Source organism: Gallinula chloropus (genome assembly GCF_964237585.1).
Source record: "Gallinula chloropus genome assembly, chromosome: 26".
Taxonomy (NCBI): domain Eukaryota; kingdom Metazoa; phylum Chordata; class Aves; order Gruiformes; family Rallidae; genus Gallinula; species Gallinula chloropus.
The window spans coordinates 3,112,010-3,134,216 of record NC_140111.1 but is presented as its reverse complement, the minus strand read 5'-3'; the positions used below and the strand labels follow the sequence as shown (position 1 = coordinate 3,134,216).

The 22,207-nt window shown below is 41.9% G+C and overlaps 1 protein-coding gene across 1 annotated transcript; it reads left to right on the top strand.

Annotated features, from left to right (window-relative positions):
* Positions 1-4,884: 4,884 nt before the first annotated feature.
* Positions 4,885-15,421, top strand: KRT23 (keratin 23; the record flags this gene model as incomplete). The annotated part of the gene is made up of 8 exons (XM_084275746.1): positions 4,885-5,504; positions 9,163-9,245; positions 10,663-10,819; positions 12,425-12,586; positions 12,681-12,806; positions 13,548-13,768; positions 14,614-14,645; positions 15,318-15,421. The coding sequence occupies exons 1-8, from the start codon at positions 5,088-5,090 to the stop codon at positions 15,419-15,421; spliced, it is 1,302 nt and encodes a 433-aa protein (XP_084131872.1). The 5' UTR covers positions 4,885-5,087.
* Positions 15,422-22,207: the final 6,786 nt, after the last annotated feature.

Sequence of the window (22,207 nt, the reverse complement as noted above, 5' to 3'; positions counted from 1 at the left end):
TAAAGGAATACTGAATCCCCTTTTGCGCACGACACCATAGGAAACCAGTGACGTCTACACACTGGCCAATGCTCAGAGAATACCCTTTTCTTTCTGTCAAATCACAAAAATGTAACCAAGAATGTGCAACAGCTTCAGGTCTTTCATCAAATTTGCTCTCCCTTCTTACATGGTCCTTCAGCTCTGCGGCTCAGAGATGACGAGCTTGTGTTCTGTCAATACCTGTGTAATTTCCCTATGAAAGAACCTACATAATAAAGTTTCTGTTCTGCTTGTGCAAGTATGTCCAGTCTCATGGTGCTTTCTTGAAATCAGTATGGCGTTGCCATACATGTCACCAGACCCCCACCATAACGCAGTGCGCGGGGAAGCAAGAGATGCTCAGTGGGGAACAACAACATTATCAATGGTAATGATAATATTAAAGATGACAATGAACAGACAGATATAAAGGGCCATATTCCATTCTCCCAGGAATTCAAAGCTAGCAGCTGTATTTTTCCAAATATCTATATTTATATATATAGAACAAATATATATGTATATATCCCTATATATATATATAGCCATATATATATATGGCGCTACAAAGGCGATTAAAGTCCTGGAGCATCTCCCCTATGAGGACAGGCTGAAAGAACTGGGGCTGTTCAGCCTTGAGAAAAGAAGGCTAAGAGGGGATCTGATCAATGTTTATAAATATCTCAAGTGTGGGACACAGGGAGACATGGCCACCAGCCTCTTTTCTATGGTCTGTGGGGACAGAACAAGGAGCGATGGCCTCAAGTTGGAGCACAGAGGGTTCCGCACCAATATGCAGAAGAACTTCTTCCTGGTGAGGGAGCCCTGTGACAGGCTGCTCAGGGGGGTGTGGAGTCTCCTTCTCTAGAGATATTCCAGACCTGTCTGGACGCCGACCTGTATGACCTGTCCTAGGGACCTGCTTCGGCAGGGGGTTGGACCCGATGATCCCTGGAGGTCCCTTCCAACCCCTACGATTCTGTGATCCTATGATATTTATGCTCCCGCACTTCCTTCAACACAAATCCCCTCAGCTCTTGAGGAAGCACTCAGCAAGATCCAGGTGAAATGACCTGTTCAGACACAGGTTTGGTTGTCATACATAAGAAAGAGACCCACCACCCTCTGTCAGTACTGTCACTGTTGCATTAGCAACGCTGCCGTTTCGGCACTGAGTTACTCTGCAAATCCACGCTGGTGTAATTGAAGAGAGACACTTATAAAGCTTTCAGAAGCTGGTAAATCCCAACTCCAGAAGCATATAGAACATTATAATTATCTTAAGCAGGGGATGCAGGGGAAATCAGCCAGCCCCTTTTCAGTGGTCTGTGGGGACAGGACAAGGGGCAATGGCTGCAAGTTGGAGCATAGGAAGTTCCGCACCAACATGCAGAAGAACTTTTTCACAGTGAGGGTGACAGAGCACTGGAATAGGCTGAGCAGGGAGGTGGTGGAGTCTCCATCTCTGGAGATATTCAAGACCCATCTGGACGCCTATCTGAGTGATATGTCCTAGGGAGCTGCTTTGGCAGGGGGGTTGGACCTGATGATCTCTTGAGGTCCCTTCCAACCCCTACAATTCTATGATTCTATGATTTACTTAAGTGCTTTATTTTGCTAACATAACCTGTTTGGAAAATTCTGTTAGCCTCATCAGTGGGTATTTGAACCCACATGATGTTATCTACAAAACTTATATAATTTCTAGAATTACAGAGATTATTTTCCTTCCAATCTCCTTAGAGTCACTATTTTTCTCTCTTCTTTTTTCTGACATATAAGAAAAATATTGTCCTGCTGGCACCAGCCCCACAGCGCAGCCACGCAGGAGGCTGCAGGATCCTTGGTACAACACTCTTAAACACACATACTGCAGGTCTTCCCACGGGGAAGGACTGAGAAATGGTTCTTACTGCAGCAAAGCAATACCACAATCTCCCAAAAAAGAAACCCTGAACAGTACAAACGGTGTTTTCTCCTGATCCAGAAATCATGTGACTGTTGTGTGTATCAGTCGGGCAGCAAGAGGGAGAAGCTCCACAGCGGGAGGCAGCTATCCACTTGTATTTCAGCTGGAGGAGTTGAACCAGCCAGTGATGATCACAGGATATCTACCTGTACAAAGGAGCTGTCACAATATTCTGCCTGTACGTAAGCTGCAGCTTAGCAATTCAGTTCCGTTTGATTTTCATGTTCCAGTTCAGTAAAACAAGTACAATTTCCAAATAAAGCCAGTCGGGACCCAGTGCTCCGCAGTTCCCGCTGGCGTGGGGCTGCCTGGCAGCTCCCCAGCCCACAGCCAGAAGTTGGAATGGAGCAGAGACACCAGCATCTACTGGTGCCATCTGCTGACAGTTCAGTTCCTCGCTCTCACGATCGCTTTCACTCTGTACTCTGCATTGAAAAGGGACTCAAACCAAGTCCCATAGTGCCTGACAAACGACAGAGCCATGTCTGGTTCAGAAGTAACCAGCCTTTTGCATGGATCCTCAATGTGTGTTCATGAAAACTGTGCAGCGACTTTGTTACCGGTGTCCAAAGAAGGGCAAGGAAGCTGGGGAGTCCTGTGAAGAGCGGCTGAGGGGACTGGGGCTTCTTAGTCTTAAGAAAAGGAGGCTGAGGGGAGACCTTCTCACTCTCTACAACTACCTTCAAGGAGGGTCTAGAGAGGTGGGTGATGGTCTCTCCTCTCAGGTAACAAGCGATAGGACCAGAGGAAATAGTTTCACGTTGCACCAGGAGAGATTTAGGTCAGATATCAGGAAGAATTTCTCTACTGAAAGGGCTCTCAGGTGTTGGAACAGGCTGCCCTAGGAAGTGGGGGAGTCACCATCCCCAGAGATGTTTAAAAGGCCTGTAGATGGGGACATGTGCTTGGGGGTATGGTCTAGAGATGGAGGAGGCAGGGTTAGGCTGTGGTTGGACTTGATGATCTTGAAGATCTCTTCCAACCCAAATGATTCTAAGATCTTTTCAGTTTGAAAAGGCTGAGCTTTAGAGGAAACACATCCTATATGCCAGATCACCTTTGGTTTGTATTCCTTGCCAGAAAAAAATACAATTCTGCTTTTCATGATGGCATGAACTATCAGGGAGTAAGACAGAGGTTCACAAACCATCAGTTTCTGCCAGCCAAGTTGTGAATCTCACCGAAGTGAAAGGATTCACTTTATTTCACATAATATTACACACACATGTTTGTATTTATATTTCAGTGTGCTATTCCATAGAACCTTACCTTGCTGAACTGCCAGGCTAGAAAATCCAGTCTGCAATTAATCGCTGGTGAGAAGAGCCAAAGGGAAGGATGTCATTGGTTCTACTATAATTTCAATTTTTTTCAACTTAGGCTTTCATTTTTTGTCTAGTGCTTCAAGCTCTTTTCATTATCCAATAGCAGGGCTGATGCTAAACTGTAGCTATTAATAGTAGCTGTTACCAGTATATTTTGTGATAGCCATACCTTGTCCTTATTGGAAAGCCATTTCTTCAATGACTGATTTCCCCACACAATTAGAAATGTCAGCATTTCTAGATAATGAAGTGAATGAGGAGTAAGAAGTAGGTACTCACTGGAAACATAACAGAGAACCAAGAGGTGCTGAGTAGAGCAGACACGGAGCCACGAGGAGGAGCTCAAATCCCGCCCTAGTCAGAGCCTGAACCTGGGAGGCATCCCAGGAAAGGACCAAGTGCCGCAATTCCTCAGTACTAAACATTTCACATAGGACAGAGGAACAAGCCATCCCTTGAGGGTTCTCCCAGGACAGTGCAAACCTGGTCTGTGAGCATCTCCGATCCTGCCGTTCAGCATGAGTGCCGGTGCAAAGCAAGACCTTTCTAAAGAGCTTACCCTGCAGCTCCTGTAAGGAAAAGCAGCTGCACCGTTCATTTCTGCCAGCCCACTCAGTCTTCCACCTCTCCCCAGCTCTTCCATCCTGCCCCCCAGCCACCATCTGAACGACTGAAGAGCAGGACAGACCCACAACCCCAGCTGCTGCCAGGGGCACTTTACATTTACCCCCAGCTTTTCAGCAGGAGGAACATGAAAACCTCTGCAGCAGCCGGACTTGCCCGCTCTGCATTTGCTAGAAACATTTCCACACAAGGCTAAAGGAACTTTTGAGAAAGACTATTTCTGCATGATTGCCAGGCCAGTTTTAGGGATGGTACCTTTACATCATCACTTGAATTTTTCAAGTAGTGTTACGAACTCATATTCTAAATTCTTTCTATAGCTAAGCACATAAATATCTGGATACCATTAATGCCAGTGACAGCAAGAAATTCCTGCATTGCTACCTATTTCAACAAGACTTTTGAAACATGGCTGCACCTTGAGTCATGAAAACATCACTAGAAAATATGAAGTACCTAATTCTCACATATTTCAACCAGAAATGGGCTGCTGAAGTGAACATCTGGGCCTTGCTCGCTCTAGATGGAGCTTTAGTCAAATGGCAGAGGTTGGATAACTTCATTAAAGGCTCATGTCTCAAACAGGCTGAAGCAGTTCGGTACGCTAAGGACCTAACGACAGCTTGGTAGGACATGCTACACCTCAGGATTCACAGACTTGTAATTCCAAAGCCTGAGAATTACAACAGAAAGAAAGGATCTGGAGGGAGCCATCCCTGCCCCAGCTCTCCATCTACTCTGTAATGCACATTACAGAATAAATGTGCATCCCCTCCTGACCAGGAAGACATAGCACACTAACTACAGGGTTAGAAAAAACTGGGAGGCAGAACTGATCCTGTTCCACACCTACTGATTTTAGCCACACCTCACGATTAGAATATGAAAAGAAAAAGAAAAAAACCAAGCAAAAGGAAAGCAATCGGGTATGTGGCTGTGATTCCAAATAACAACAGTGTGTGCAGGCTCATAAATGCTTCAGAATTGACCAAGAGGAAGCACGTTTCATGATGACACAATCTTGTTGCCGTAGTCATTCATCGAGGGAAACTCCCACAGGAAAAGGCATAAAGCTGCTTAGGGAAGGCTAAGGAGCTGCTCAGTGCTAGGCAGTCAAACACGGCGTTAGATTCACAACAGAGCTAATCATGAGTACCAGCCAAGGCCCTTTTCAGTTTTTTTCTGGGTCCCTCAGGGGTAGCACAGGGTGCGGTTTGGCCCAGCAAGGAACTTCTTACAGACCTTCAAGTGCAGATGGTGGTGCCAGCAGCACACACACCTCTTTCTCCTCTGCCAGACCCCTCTGGCTGGCTGCTGGAGGAGGGGTACCTTGGGGAGGCTTCGGAGAGCACCACAGGGAAAGCATCTTCCTGGGTGGGAATGAGAAACAGACTATGCAAAACCTGAATGACCGTTTGGCTGCCTATCTGGACAAGGTCCGCTCCTTGGAAGCGGCCAACGCTCAGCTGGAAAGCTGCATCCTCGAATGGCACAAGACAAAGTCTCATGGAAAGAGGCATGACTTCAACCAGTACGAGCAGAACGTCACTGACATGCAAAGACAGGTAAGTCAGAGCTGTGACTATGTCATTCTCTGCTCTTTTAAGGAATCTGGGTACTCGCTTGTGCTGATGGCTTTCCTTTAAAGACAGCTAAAGAAAACCTTTAAAATGTTAGAAATATTAATGAAAATGGTTACAGGACCTGGGCATAAACACTGGCTGTGTTCACAAGAACAGGGCGTGAGAAAGGCTGGAAGAAGGCAAGAAGGTTCTGCAAAGGCTGGTAGTATAAAGAGATTTGTCTGCTGCCAAGTCTTCGTTTCTGTACATGAAACTGTGGTTTGAGTAACTATGTCTGGCAGAATTTACTCCTTCTGACTGCACATGTATTCGAGCAAATTACAAAACAGGCAGACTGAGGAGCCTGCCTGCCTTCACACAGGCTTTCTCTAACGTACAGTTGCATTTCATTTCTTTGATTCCTGTGGTAGCAGACAATGAAACTACTGGAGTTTGGGTCCAATGAGCTTATGTAATCAGATGGAAAAATACTTCATTGTAATTAGGAAAATAGCAGTGACAAATTCCTTGTGGATGTTTTCACTATAATTAAAAGGAGAAGTTCTGGTTCCTGCCCGTAGTTAATATTAACGTTCAACAGTAACTCTTTCAATCTCCCAAACTCACGTGTCTTCAAATTTAAGCATAATATTAATCTGTATTCATAATGATCATACTTAGCACTGCAACCATCTGTGTGACTAATCAGCGTAATTAACTTTACACAGCCATATGGGGCAAAACCAAAGCTATTCCAAACGCGATGTTGCAGTTTTCCCTCCACTTTTTATAATACAGTTTCTTGGCATTCTCCAGACTCTAAGAAATCTTTTTACAAAAAGGCTCAGAAATTATACTATCCCACATCTTTGCTGATTGAGGCCAGGGCTTAATCAAACTCCCTGCTCACTGTTAAATGTGTTGCCTCCAGGCAGAAGATGAGGTGCTCTGACCACAGACAATGTGTAAGGAGAGCCAGAATTGTCATCACCTATTTCTGTTTTTAAGAATAAGAAAGGTCAACTCCCAATATCACTTCAGTACTTTTTTAAAAAAAACCCTGATCCAGAGATCAAAGCTTGTTCATCAAGAATATAAATGTGTTCACATGGATTTGGAATTAATAAACCAGAAAGATTTAGGAAGGCCGTAAAACTAAAAACATAACACTGAGTGGAGTGAAGCCCTGACTTCTGAATAGGCTGTACCCCAAACACTGCTCACCACTTAACCAGCTATCGCTGGCCACAGGCATGTACTGGACTAGCAGCTGTCTCAGCAGTATGTCTTGAACACGGTGCTCATACTGGGGAAGAAGGGTTATTAAGTGCTCATACTGGGGAGGAAGGGCTATTAAATGATTACTTACAGGTGACAATTCAGTGATTTAACCCAGAATTTTTACTTTCTCTGTAAATTATTGCAATTAGCACCGTGACTGTCAGTAAATTAAAGAAAATATAGCATCTATTTATCAACCATAATTCAATTAATTAAACACAAATTAAAAAGATGGAATTAATTTAGCACCTAAAATGAAATTTAGATGAAATTTAGGATCCTATATCCAACAGCCCCGAAAGTCTGTGCTGTATGAGCTGTCTAAGCTTGGAGGAATATAACCATTTGGGTCCTGCCTTCTGGCCCACACTGGTTACCTGAACCCTGGATGAACATGCCAGACGAGCAGTGAATTGCCTTGTTCCAGCCCGACTCCCTTCTAACCTGGATACAGAGTAAAATAGCACCAGTTCTTCAGGGAGATGTCTCACTGAAACATCTAACACCACTACATAAGCAAACTGATTTACAGAGCATTCAGGAAGACAGGATCAATGCTGTTGGACAACAGATACAGACATGCAGAGGAAGTCAGTGCAGGAAGCCTTGAAAAAAATGTGATTTGAGAAGGAATTTGAGTGTATTTTCTACATATTAATGTGTGAGATCTTAAATTATCTGTAAGCTTGCAGACTGCTATTAGTGATGCACCCATATTCCCGATGGATGTGGTGAACAAACCTGTGTAATTTTGAACAGATAAAGGTTGGTGTTTGAAATGCTCTGCTAACTGGCACAGCAATTGGTATGGGACAGCAGCTGGCAAAGCACTGATAGCTGTAACTCCTCTGTATGTTCTTCATTCTTGCATATTGCAGAGAGTCATAAAGCATTTCTATAAATGTGTGGCATGATTATGAAATGGCACAAAGCTGGAGAACTCCCATGCTGGTTTTTCTTTGCCTTGTTTCCCTCCACAGTAAATTTTACCATCCTCTAAGCATGGATTCAAGAATTGTTTCTTCTCTGACAATAAATTCCAGGCAGGGACACATTCAGGGTATTGTTACTCTTCTTCTCCAGCCTTGATCATGTCCCAGGGCACTATCCGAGGTGTGCTGCTAATTGCTCAGGAATGTTCAGTCTGTTAACGGATTAGTTAAAACATTCCACAGGCACCCTCTTTTTTCTATGAGAGATAAACTTTTGACACTTCAGGACAATTTTGCCATTTCCTTGTTTCTTTGTGATTCATTTAGGTGTGGGAAGTTTCACTTCTAGGTGCTGAGAGCTCTGTGAACGGCTAATGATTTCTGTAGAGCCACAATGTACCTTGTTTTGCTATGGAAGTGTTGAGTGAATGCAGCTGTAGGAACTGAAACCACGCTTCTCTCTCTTCTTTGTTGGAAAAGGACATCCAACAACTGTTACTTCCTGCTAATTCTGTATTGTTTCCTGCTAGAATTCTTCCAGAGATTTTTGAACAGAATACTGAGATTTGATGATCAGATCTATAGCTCAAAGATATGTCAAGTTTTCGGGGACTTAGAAGTCTTTTCAGTACATGCTGAACACACTAAACAAGTGATGGCTTGTACTTTTCTCAAGTACCTTTGACAGCAACTATCAATATAGCAAAATCTGAAACATGAACTAATCACTCCCTGCTACTGGACACTAATTGATTGGACCAAGACGACTAAATGCCAGTGTTATTCACAAAATGGCAACCCATGCAGCTCCAGACTTAAGCACAGGGTGGATCTGAGGGGTTTGGTTGCTCATGAGTTGCTGCTACTATCATCGTTATGCCTCTGCATCACAGCATCGGTTCACCAAGGTGTTCATGCACATGCTTAATTATTAGCACAGGATTCATGCCAGCATTTTGATTGTACTCAGACACAGCTTAATGGTTCTTCACACTAAAGATGACCAAGGCTGCTTTTCCAACAATGTAACCAGAATCAAAATGAGAGAGAGAGAAAGAGAGAGGAAGAGAGAGAGAGAGAAAGAGAGAGGAAGAGAGAGAGGGAGAAAGAAAGGAAGAGAGAGGGAGACAGTGATTGTTATTCTGTATTATACCGTGAAGTTTGTGTAATATTATTCACAATAAATTCCTGCCCAGGGAAAAGATGATGACTCTTGCTTCATATCCAGAAAAGTAAAAAATAAGATAAATGTAAGATTATGGACACAAACTGGTTAAACATGTAAGTGAATCAGGAAACTAAGCTGCTTCTATTCATGTACTCTCCTTAACATGGCATTTCTACTACTCAAGATGCTTTCTACAAGTGCCAGGAAGTCTAAAACAGCACAGGCTATTTGCCATCACCACATGTCAACACTGAGTGTCCTGTTGGGTTCTGTTTTCCAGATTGAGGATGGCAAGATCACCAATGCCAGTATCCTTTTACAAATTGATAATGCTAACATGGCATCTGAAGACTTCAGGCTCAAGTAAGCTCTTCTTTGGTTTCCTGATTAAGTTTGAAAGATGATTAAGCAGAATATTGCCTTTTCTTGATAATCCAATATGAAACTGATTTTACTGAGGGTTTCTGGTGATACTGGATAAATAAAACCAATCTAGAAAAAAAACCCCACAAAACCCCAAAAAACCCAAAACAAAAACAAAGGATAAAAAGGATGTAAAAACCACAAATGATTGCTGAACAATCCTGAGTCACCGTGTTTATGATACTTGGTTCAGGTCCTGAAGAGCAGGTTTTACAGCCAACACTTGATACTTGTGACAAAAGGCATTTAAAAGTGTCATCTGGGAAAACAAATTAACTCTTCTCTGCTTCCCCAGTCCAGCCCAAATCTATTTCCTGTCCTTCTCACCTCTTCTGCCCAGCTCTGCAGGAAACACCTGTCCTTCAGTATCTCCTGCTTTGGATTCTTCTAAGTTTTGCCTCTCAGAAGAATTCAAAGAACTTCTGGGGCAGTGCTTCCTCAGCAACCAGTACACAGCTTGGTTTTTCAGTACATTGCTGACCAACTGAAAAGCCAAAATGTTTGGACAGAAAACTTCTGGGCAGATCTTGGCAAAAGAAAGGAATTCCTGTTTCTGTAAGTTAGACTAAGGAACGAGCAAGATTTATCTTATTTTCAACAGATGATGATCAGCTATTAAAAACCCCTCAGCTCTTGGTAATATTGGAACAAACTTAAAGACTCTGAACACTGTATGATTGGATAGTCTCATAAAAATGAAACAGTGGAACTAATTTGGGAGACTGGAATCAGAATGAGTCTGATGGATTGAATGTGGAAACACCAATAGACACCACCCCCATCCTCACACCTCCCCCTCTCCCCCCACCCCCAAAAAAAAGAAGTAAAAGGAGAGATTCTGAGGAGCAAAAGGGAAGATACATCAGAGTCTTTCTGACTTTGGCACACCACAGATGGCAAGCTGCAAAGGTGAGACAGGAATGGTAGTAACTGGCTTCCACGACATTTTTTCTGTTTTCTGAAGGACTGAAAAGTTATCATTTTGAAAACACTACAGAAGGCACTGATTGCTGATACTGTTCTCACATCTGCATTGGCAAAACTCTGAAAATCATATTCTCAAAGCTTTCACAACCTGGGGAATATTAAAATGCAAAAAGGAAAATAAAAGAGGGCTATCATTTCACACATAGAGCAGGAGTTGTGAGGATGAAAGAAAACAATAAAAAAAGCTTATTTTGGACATTATTCAACAATATGCAATGGATGTATTTTAGAAACAGAATGCCTTTGGTTTCTTGTTCTCCCTAGTTCCCTATGTAGAGGACTTAAGCAAGTATGCTTCTCTTGGATGCTACTGAAACAAGAGGCAGTCTGTTCTCAACAAGCATGCTCTGTCTTCTCTTTGCACACAAAGGTACGAAGCAGAGAAGGCTCGCAGGCAGGGAGTGCAGCTTGACGTGGAGAATCTGCGCAAGGAGCTCGATGGCCTGACCATTGTTACAACAGACCTGGAAATGGAAATTGAAGGCTTGAGGGAAGAGCACATCCTCAGGCGGAAAGACCACGAGGAGGTAGAAAAAGTTCCACTTGGTAGAATCCTATCACACAAATCTTGCGTACCGTGTAATTAACTTTGAGTAAGATCCACAATCTATAAATGGGATTGATGATTCAGAACCTAATAATGTTTCTAAATAAGCCAATGAGAGCCAGATGAGGCACGTCATTTGTGTACTACTGTACCAACTAAACTGGGATTTCAGAAGGGATAATGCATTGCTGCAGTTTCTCCCACTCTTCTAGTCACCTACCCATGTGTCACACACAGCTAATAATAACTTAGATAGTTGACAGAAATGTTCTCAGTAATACTTAGGTATAAATACTCAGATCTCCAGTAAATAGCAAATGTTACTGGTTGATGCTGAGTTTTACTCACCACAGGCTTTCCCCACAATTCTGGAGCATCATTTCACAGAATCACAGAAGCTCAGGGTGGTTGAGATTGGAAGGGACCTCTCAAGGTCACCTTGTCCACCTCCAGCTCAAGCAGGGTCACCTAGAGCAGGCTGACCTGAATTAAACAGACTTTGAATTCTTGAAGGATCAAAATGAAAAAGAATGGTCGGTGTGGTTGGGGAAGTCAAGTAAAAGTACTTATTCTTGCAAAATCCAAAGCATGATAATTAGATAATACTTCTTAATTGTCAGAAAACATGCTGCTCTGAATTCTGCCAAAGCTCTACCACAATGGTCTGTTTATTCCCATGTGGATAATACCACTGCTTGAGAACATGCTGTTCTCATTTTGCTCAATCTGATGCTGTTTTGAGCTGTTACTACCTAGTGTAGAACCAAAGACCCTGCTCAGTATCTGCAGATCATTAAAATGGAGCACAGAGACACAAGGGTTCCACAGCAGTAGGCGAAGCTGTCTTTGGCTGATCCCCTCATAGCCAAAGATACTACTGAACAGCTATAACAACACAATTCTTGGCATGGGGAAACCAAGAGAGACACAGTGTGTCCAGTTGATCTGCATTTCGGAGGCCGTGATGTCATACCCTGAAATGCTACTTTGCCTGGACGCTTCTGAAAATGGTACCTAGCACCTAAGATTGTGCTACACTGAAAGGAATGCTGCCATACCTGCTTGACTTGCCCTGTAATTATGTTGTTTACACAGTAATTATATGCTTTAATCCAATTATTCCTTTAACAATTACACAGAACTTTTACATTACTCTCCTGTAAACTTAGTTATAGTTCCATAAATATTAACATACAGGGTAAGAAAGATGAAATTACTGTTAGATTTTCATCAAAGGTATTGGGTTACTAACAGATAAATAAAATGTCAGAGCTTCTTCATGAAGTATGTATCTTGCAGAAACATTACATAAAAATATCTTCTCACATGGTTTTTATTGAGTTGTCTGGCACAGTTCTGCCACAGAAGTAGATCTAAGTCAGGTTTAAGTCACATTATAGTATTATTCATATATATTTTTTTTCCAAATTGTGTTAAATGAATGTATCTAACAATTAACCTACCATTATGAAAAAGAAATATTTGGGGTATTTTGAGAGGATGGAACCAAAGAAGACAAGGCAGGAAGGAAAACTTTCCACTTTCATAAACAAGTTCCTTACTTCCTCTGCTAATATATTAATAGGACATGGAAGCCAATCGTTCATCACAAGACTTCAAAGTCAATGTAAAAGTAAATGCAGCACCTCCTGAAGACTTAGCCAAAATTCTAGCAGAAATCCGACAAGATTACGAAGCCATCATCGAAAAGAATCGCCAGAGCCTTGACAGCTGGTACAAAGAACAGGTAACAGCTGTTTTCCACTCATTTCCCAGCTCCCTGTTTGCTGTAGTGACTAACCAGAGTCAGGGAGCTTTATTCTTTTGCTTCTACTCTGCAGAGTGCAGCCACATCTCTGGCAGCAACCCTGAATCCAGAACAGATACAGCGCAATGAGAACGAGATCAAGGACCTGACACGGACTCTGCAGTCCCTGGACATCGAGCTGCAGGCACAGATGAGTAAGGTACCTGTTGCAGACACCCTGGGCCAGTTGTTGCTATTTCATATATTCTCATGGATTGTCATGGCCCAATTCTTCATTTAAATCCACAGCTTAGCATGAGTTTCTTGTAGTTATTAAAGTGTTGGGGAAATAAGGATTTGGACCATGCCTGACTGCCAGAATATGCAAAACAGATTCAGCAACTATCACAAAGAAGTGAAAATTGTGTCTCCTCCAAGTGAAATATAGGGAGAAGAGAAAGAAGAGATGGGATAGCAGACTCCATGATCTAAAAAGAAGAACAATTGTGCAGGAAGACAGATAATAATACAAATCTCATATTTACAATGCCATTATAATGCATGAAATATGTGAACTCTGGAAAATGTTGGTGGGGAATCTTCCAAGGTATTTGTCAGCTCTTGAACAGGTTAAAGCTCACACATCCGTGACCTGGAGACTGTGGAGCAATTTTGGACTGTAAATGTTGAAACTGGCAGAAGACTGGACAGTTAGAGGAGCACAGCTTTGGAGCAGAAAGAATGTGGCAGGGATAAATTACTGAGGTTTTGCCTCTCACACGCAACACAGCTTCATGATTCTGCTGTCTTCACATGAATAGTCATGCAAATGAATAAGTGTTTAAATTACCACAGTCTTAATGTTGTCATCTTCTATCTAGAGACAAAATCTGCTGGCATTTCTGCATTACAGCTACCAGAGGAATAATAATAAGTTTATTGGTATTATTTGCTCCATCAGAAACACATGCTGGAAGACACCCTGGCTGACACTCGGAAATACTATGCTGCTGCACTTCAAAACATGCAGCACATCATCTCCAAATGTGAGGAAGAGCTAAGCCAGGTTCGTCATGACATTAAGCAGCAAAATAACCAATATAAGGTTCTTCTTGGGATCAAAACCCGCCTGGAGAAGGAAATTTCCACTTACCGCCTGCTGCTGGAAGGGAATGTTGACGGGTAAGGCAAAGCTGCCCTGGCTGGAACAGATGAGAGTTCTCATATTTGGGTTATTTATTTGTTTGTTTGTTTATGTTTAATCAAAGCTTCTGAGTTCCATCGTACATCAAGGGTTGGTATTTTAATGTGATGGATCACATAAAAGGCTTGAGCCACTTACTATACAGAGAAACTTGGACTACCTAAATTAATATAAACTTTTATTAAAAAAAATAAATCTACATTCCCACTGCATGCCTACCAGCATAGGAAAAACACCAATTTCAGTAAAATTCATAGCCATTTCCTATCTTCAAAATGAGTTCTAGATCAAAAAGAAGCCTGGAGACAAGTTTAGATGTCTTTTGGTATGCCACCCGCCGCTACAAACACCAGCACACCCCTCTGGTGATGGGCGTTTTGGTTTCACCACCTCTGCCTTGTCTGACATCTCTGCACTCAGAAATCTTTGGGCCTCTCTATTCTTTATTCTCTTACCTTTTACACAAAGTATGTCTTATTCATACAAAACCAGAAAAGGGAAGATTAGCAGCCTTTATAAAGTACAGGGCTATTTCTCAAAAGCCAAAATGGGATCAACTTAAGCAACTCAGAACATCCGAAAACCACTGCAACTGCCCCCAGGGAAAGCAAAACTGAATGTAAGCAGGAAAAGTTTTAAGGTGAGACTTAAGCTCTGTACTAAGATTACCAAAGAGGGAAAGTTCTCATAGTATTAAAAAAACCAAAGCCAAACCAAACTTTTTTCACAGTGGTAGGAGATCTCTTTATAGTCAGTGAGATGAGGGGATGAACTTCTTGAACTCAGCATAATCATTGCTTTTTCTGTTTTATTGTCTTTACAGGATAGCAAGAAGATCTGAATCAAAAGCTAAAGGTGAAAGTCCCTTATTTTTTTGCTCTTCACAGAGACTCTTAATTACTGTAATTTCCAATCAAATGTTTCTCAGAATAACTTTAGCTGTACATGAATGAATCATGGAAGGTTTGCATGGCAGTTACATCTTGTCTAGGCCATATTTGACAATAACTGACAGGAACTCATTGCTCTGGTGAAGAGCTGCACTTCAGAATTCATTCTGCTGCCTCTACCCACTCGGGGACTGTCTTCAGACTGACCTCTGTTAGTCACAGACATTGTCCAAAGCTCAGGCTCAAGACTAAAGCTTTTATGGTATAATGAGGAGGCAGAGACTCCATTTGGTGACTAAAGCTTAGGCTTGAGAGCAAACAGAAAATCTGCATGTCTGGAAACTCACATTCTGGCAGGAGCATGACCTACAGACACATTTAGGTTAATCTGCTCTGAAGTTGGATTTGCATTGGCTGGGATGTAGCTGCATTACTCATTTGCCCTGACCTGGACAAGATTCAGAGTGACTTTCTGGCTGCACATTTCACAGAGAGCACTAATAACTATTGACTTGAAGGGAAACATGTAAAGATAAATCAGTGGAGGAGGTAGCTGGTAAATTATTGTAAATGAAGTTCTCCCTGCATCATCTTGTCTCAGCACTGCTTGTCTAATAAACCTTTCTCTGTCTTTCAGAACTTGATGGGCTCACCAATCGAAAGATCAAGGCAATTGTCCATGACAGTGTGAATGGGCAGGTGGTATCTTCCACCGTCAATGAGATCCACCAGCAAGCATGAAGTAAAAAGTTCTGCTGACTTCTGGCTCTCCTAGCAGGCTGAGCTCCACCAGCCCTTCTGTGCAACCTCATGCTGTATGTTGGTCTCCCTGTGTGTGGAACAGGGATGTTATAGTGAGCTCTCGCCTGAAATGATTTGCAGCCTAATAATGAATAGTGCCATACAGAGCTAGGTCTAGCTGATATTGTTAGTTTAAAGAGCTTTTAGTCATCCAAACGCTGAAGAAAAGCTATTCAATGAGAACAACTGGCTGAGCTGGTAACATATTTATTATGCACATCTCACTGGGGCATGAATCTCCATCTGTGATTCATTTATTGCTCTGCACATTAACTATAATTTAAAGTGAATAATCTCTCAACTTTTCTCCTGGCCTTATGTCTCTCATCATATACCTCACTGGAGCCAATAAATTCTTTTCCATTACTACTTCTGGTCATTGTAATTTCCAATTATGCCTTTTCTTACAGATGTACCAGGCCAAAGTGGCTGATCTGGTGTAGGGTCCTCCACGGGCTGGAGGTGGAATCTTTGCTCCGGCAACTGGTCCACCTTCGAGCTGGCTGGTACTGGCTCTGTCAGGCCTAGAGGAAGCTTCTAGGAGCTTTTGCAGAGCCATCCCTGCAGCCCCTCCACTACCACACCAAGCCAAAATATCAATTTAATTTTAAAAACCCATTTCAGTTATTTGCTTTCCCATTAATTCCCATTGGTTTTGCTAATGGATTCTGTAGTCAGGATAGACTGGAGTATGCAGTGCATCCCAAGGTAAGGGGAGAGGCCCAAGCAAGTCCTTTAGCCAAATCCTAGCTTCTTCCCCTTTCTCACATCACCCACCCACTGACTCAGCAGGAGACCCTAACACCAAGAGGAGAATTTCCAGTGATATGCAAGGCTAAAAACAGATCAAGAGAAAGAGAAATATTACTCGGGCTGTTTAGACAAGGAAGACTGTAAAGCAGCAGGAAGAGAGACAAAATGGAGCATAATGAGTGTCTGCACACATTTGCATTCCAAAGTCAACGTCTGCATATAAAACAGGGTGTTCAGGGCAGTCTCGTATTCATGAGCAAAACTGTCATTGTACTCTTTCATACCTACTCATAAGGGACTTTCATAAAGGGTTCCTGTTATTTGCTTCGCTTTGAAACAAGGCTCACAATAGAAAGTGAAAATTTCAAAGAAAATTCAGATTTAAAATAAAGAAAGTCCATCTTTGCGATACAGTGTTTTCTTACCGGCGTGTTAGGACCGGTTCATGATTCCCCTTCACTTCCCCCCCAACTCTCCACCCTTGTTGCACAAAGAGATCCCAAAAGCATTGAATGGATTACCTAATGGTTTCTTTAAATTGGGCAAAACTTGTAATACAGGATTAGTAACTCTTGGCTAATTAACAATGTCCTTCCTTATGGCTTACCAGAACCAACAAGCCAGACCTGGTGTTCGTAGCATCTGGACAAAATGTGCCCAGGTTTCCTTGAACTATTTTCTATGTTATTTAAAGCTATATTAATTCCTAAAATTTACAGAGCATAACTGCATTATCGTGATACAAATACTTATAAAGAATTCTAAGTAGCCCTGCTTTCCACGTTAAAGTACCTATGCTTTGTACTAGGTTTTGGTTGTGCTAAACTACAAGGAAAGAAGGAAAAATGAATAGTTGAAGTGCTTTATAGGACACGCCTGTCCTTCTCTCACATTCTTGAGCAATGCATTAGCTTCCCTTGTGTCCTCTCGTGCAGAGGTGAGAGATGCACTCCCTGCACGGCCCGATTGGCACTGGCTAAGATGTAAAGAACAATCTCCATTCCATGCCACTGCTCTGATGATTTTAACTTTCTCTGACAACTGCCACTGCATTCTGTAATGCTCAGACCAGTACAGCTCACAACACTGACCTCATCGCTCACTCCGTCCACTAACTTCATCACACATCGATGGCTCTAACACATCCATTCAAGCTGCTGTCTTTTAATAAGTGAAGTAAACCAATTAGTCCTTAAACATATAAATAATAGTTACATTACATTCTGCTTTCTAAAGGCAAGGAAGCATCCCATGGCAAAACCTACTTATTTCTTGAGAATTTTCATGGCTTTAGAACACAGTGTATCCTGGCAGATTTCCCTGCTGCTGAACAGTTCACGATACCGTGTCACTGCTCAGTGTTGCCCTATATCCAGTGGTTAGACAAGCTGTGCATTTCCAAATGTATTTAGGGTAGGTCTGCACCCTAAATAATATATAATGGTACTAATGTTTACCACTTGCATGCACTGTTAACATCATATTCTCCAACATGCTGAGAGATGAAGTCAGGGAGATAATGAATGAGGGCAGAATTATCATTCCCATTTTATTGCTTGAGAAATTGGAAAAAGAGATGACACAACTTGCTCAAGGCTGCAAAGAAAGTCACTGATAGCGACTAAATTAGAATCCATCACTTCACAGCTTCCACTTACCCAGCTATTAGATAACACAACTTGTGCACAGAGCCACTCTCCAGTCACAGCAATCCCTTCTGTGTCTGATCGCATGGGAGATAATTCGATTGATACACGTGTGTGCTGCCGGTCAAGCCCCTGCACAGTGAGGATGTTCTTCCTTTTACGTGTACCAAAACCCTACCACAACCAGTTGTGTACAGACTACGGCTGGTTGTCTTTGGTGATTTCATAGTATTTGTGGAAAAGAGATCACCTGTGTCCTCCTTTCTTCTAGCCTCAGATCAGCATCTTGAAGGAAAGGAAGCCTCCAGAAGTGTGATACTGTATTGCTTTAAAAGTTATTTATGAATTCATTTATTAAAACTAATTGAACTGTGCTATCTGGCATTTATTCCTCTTCAGTATTAAATACGCACAGAAGTGCTGCTGGAACATCAAGGTAGTGACTGATCCAGACCCAAGGAAACTGCAATTTTAGAAATTTGAGATATCTTTTTTTAATGATATTTCTGTTATTTTTTTATGATATTCTGTTATTTTTTCAACAGACTCTAAGTGAATATATTTTACTTCCCATAAATGGAATAGGATAGCAGAAAAATACCAGTAGGAGCTAATGTGATTTCTAAGCCTAAGCGAATGATGTAACAACACCTTTGCAAACTAACCAGACACGGGAACTCGCAGTCTATAAAAGGAGGCTGAAACCATATGCAAAGCTCTTCCTGCAGTTTCACCTGCCATGTAAGGAAGTCCTGCACTAAACCTCCGACGAGGATGCAGAACAGACTTGAACGCGCTCCAGAACGCGCGTGACTCATGGCTCATTTCACTTGTAGAAATGCTCGGTCTTATTAAGGTGTATTACAATGCGCGGCTTTAGCATGTGAATTGTTGATCCTCTGGAAGGAGTTTGCAATGAGGTAATGCAGTGATGGTTTGTGCTATTAATCACACATTCCTGCTGGTGCTGTGGCCACACATTGGCAGATTTCTTTCATATTTATGAACAAGACATTTCGTCAGAATGCAGAAGTTGTGCTTTCTGCCTTGCTAATAAAGCTGCAAAATTAATTGAGTAATTTCAGAAAGAGAAGAAAGGAAAATCTAGCATTTATAAACACTGCTAAAAACACTGTTTGCATGACATTATTGAAGCAGAGAGAATAGGTAGAAGAGCTGGTAAAATATTTCACAATGTCCACACCCTGACCTATAAAGGTTTCTAAAGTTTAGCTGGGAGATGCCTGTTCCTGTGTGTGAATCATTTAGAAAAGAGAAGGACCTAAAAACAGGGAAGCAAGGAAAAAAAAACAGGAAAGCAAGGAAAGAATAATGCTTGAGAGGCCTGCATGCTCCTGTCTTCCTCATGTCCTGAATTATACAGCAAAAGCATCTTAATTATTGATTCTACTTCTGCATTTGGCTTTGTGAAATCACAAGTAATATTTACTATCTATTGTTCCCTCGTAATTCCTTGCTCTGTAAAATTTGTCTTTTAAGTTGCACTTTTGTGATATTTTTAATTGTATGACTATCCTGAAATGACCTGCTTGAGCCCACATCTGTGCTCTGTGCACATCCGTGGCTGTGCACAAATACCACATTAAACACCCATGTCAATATATGCCACTTTGTACTACCCTTCTGATAGCAGCTCACAGCTGGCAAAGCACTAGACATGACCTAATGGGGAAAGAGGCCCATGGCCACTTCTTCTGGACATATTAATTTGCCTTTTGAAAGTCTGAATGTGTATCAGAAGCTTAAAGGCAAAGCCACTTCCAATAACCATCAGGATTCAGGGGTACTAGGGGTTTTTTTTTTGTTTTCCAAAGTCCTAAGGACAAGTCACAAGGAGCTAATTTGATAGGCTGTTATTAGGCTCTATAGAAAGCAGTAAAATTGAGGAATATAATTTAATTAGAGAAAAATGTAATTCAATTTAGAGGAAGCAATTTGGAGCAGGGAGGGAAAAGGAGAAACAAGTAGAAGTAGCTGACACACTATACAATAGTTCTTTAGAATAGAAGTTAATGGTCTGTTACTTTTAGAGAAAAAGCACCAGTTTTGGCTCAGATCAACAGCCCTGAACTACATATATAAGAAATTAAAGCACAAAAATGCATAAACCAAATGCACTGCATGCAACTCTTGCCAGAGCAATTTCAAAGGAGGAAATACATAATGTTATTGCTGGAAGAAGACAGAAATGGTGATTTTAAAGTTACCGGTGCAGGACAACCCCCATTTATTCTTTCTTTACTACTGAGACAAATTATAAGGTTTTGGAAGCCATTTCAGTGACCAGGCTCTGCTTTTTTAGTTAATGTCACCACAGTTACCAAGCCATTTTATGAGTGGACATGTTAGACTGGAAATAACATTGCTGCTATGCAGAAAAAAACCCACCAAAACCAAAGTAACTTTTTCTTTAATGTCTAGATCTTATTGTTGTCTAAAAAAATAAAATATTCAAACATCAGACATAAAGAAAGGAGCATAATTGAGAGGGACAATGAACATTCCTGTCCTCAAAAATTCAGTTTCTAAGATTGAGAGAGATGGGTAATATTTGTTGCCATTGCTTACAAACTTCCTGCAACACACAACTCCAGTAATTACAGCTTGTGGCTGTGAAGATAAATATTACTTTAAACGTCTGGCCACAAGAGTTATGCAAAAAATTTTTCTACTGGATACAGGTCCAGAAAAGTAGGTAAAATGTGAAATTTTATTATGCAATGTGTGAATTTTATTAACCACGTTCAGGTTCCAGCATGGACTCTCCTGTTCTAGCAAATAATGGGTAGATTTGGGGACGCAACTCTTAAGAAGGCAGGTGGTGGCCTCTAGTGACAAGCAGGTATATACACACGGTGCTGCTGCAAGCGGGCCGGCTCCGGCACAGCACGGCCACCGGAGCCACTCCCTCCGACCTGTGCCTGCGGGGAGAACCCTGGGGCCAGCCAACAGCCTCACCTGGGAATTTCTGCTGAACTCTGTGTGTGTGGACACCCCTAAAGGCGCACAGCTTTCTCGGAGGGGAGCACCGGGATGTATTTTCAGCCTGTTTTAATTCCTTTTTTGTTTGGGGTCCTGAAGCTGGGACAGTATTTCATGGTCCTTCTCTTTACAAAGCAAGTAACCCACAGTTTGTTTCTGGTGATAGAAATACTGGGAGAAGGGATGTCACAGGGTCACCGGAACGTGCCGCAAGGACGATCTACCAGCATGGTCCCCACACAAAAAGCTGCAACCAACACAACTGCCCGGGGAGCTCCAGGCAGCTCCAGCACGATTATGCCTTTGACAAAGAACTGAGTTTTGCTCTTGATTTGGGGCTTCCAAGTATCATATAAGTCAGGTCCCTGGAACCATGGAACTTGGGTTTTTTTTAAAGCTAGCAAAAGCAATCCTCACAATTGTGAATACACACAGTACAGTGTGTTTCTCTGTGTCTTTTATAGCATATTATCAGTGTGTGCACATATTTGCAAAGGGCCGTGAAAATTGTATTTGGTTACTGAATCATATAAATATGTAGTATGTTCCCATGGATACTGAGCTATTCCAGCATTATGGAACTGAGGAATCCAGTAAGCTGAAATATTCTCTATCTTATTGGTTTTCTCATTCCACTGACATCTCAGTCGCACATAATTCTTACAAGGGAAAAAGATCTGCCTGGCTGTCTTTTATATTATATTAGAGCTGATATTAATGATACTTTTAGGGGGGAAAAAAAGAGCAGGTTCATTTGTATGGCCTGGAGCTGTTACTGTTGGCACTGAAAAGTGATTCTCTTGGAGGAGAGCAGCTAAGACAGGAAAGACAGCTCCTGACTTTCATTTCCAACCTGTGGTTGGGGAAGGATGTAACCAACACATTGTCTTATGCACCACACTGAGGTCTGGACCACTTCTGTAAGTATCACACTATTTAAAGTCATGTTTTAAATTCACCTCTCTGATCAAAAGCTCAAAGTGGAAAGAAATAAGGTGCAGTGATCTGACAACTAAGATATTTTCACTGGACAGAAGAGAGAAAGGAGAGGGAAATAAGGAAAAAACACACGTGAGGAAGACAGTGTAAGATCTTGTGCTGCAAATGTTCAGGGCGTAAGCGGATCCAGTTGAGTTGATGACATCATCTGGACCTTCCTCTCATCTGGTCACATTCAGCAAAACACACATCATCTTCCCATGGAAAACAAGCTTTCAAGGGTGCAGCATTTACATTAGCATACGATGCAAAGATAGTTTGCTTTCAGGGTGGAGAATTGTCCTGAGTACTTTTTTCATTCATTCAGAAAAATCTTAATTAAAAA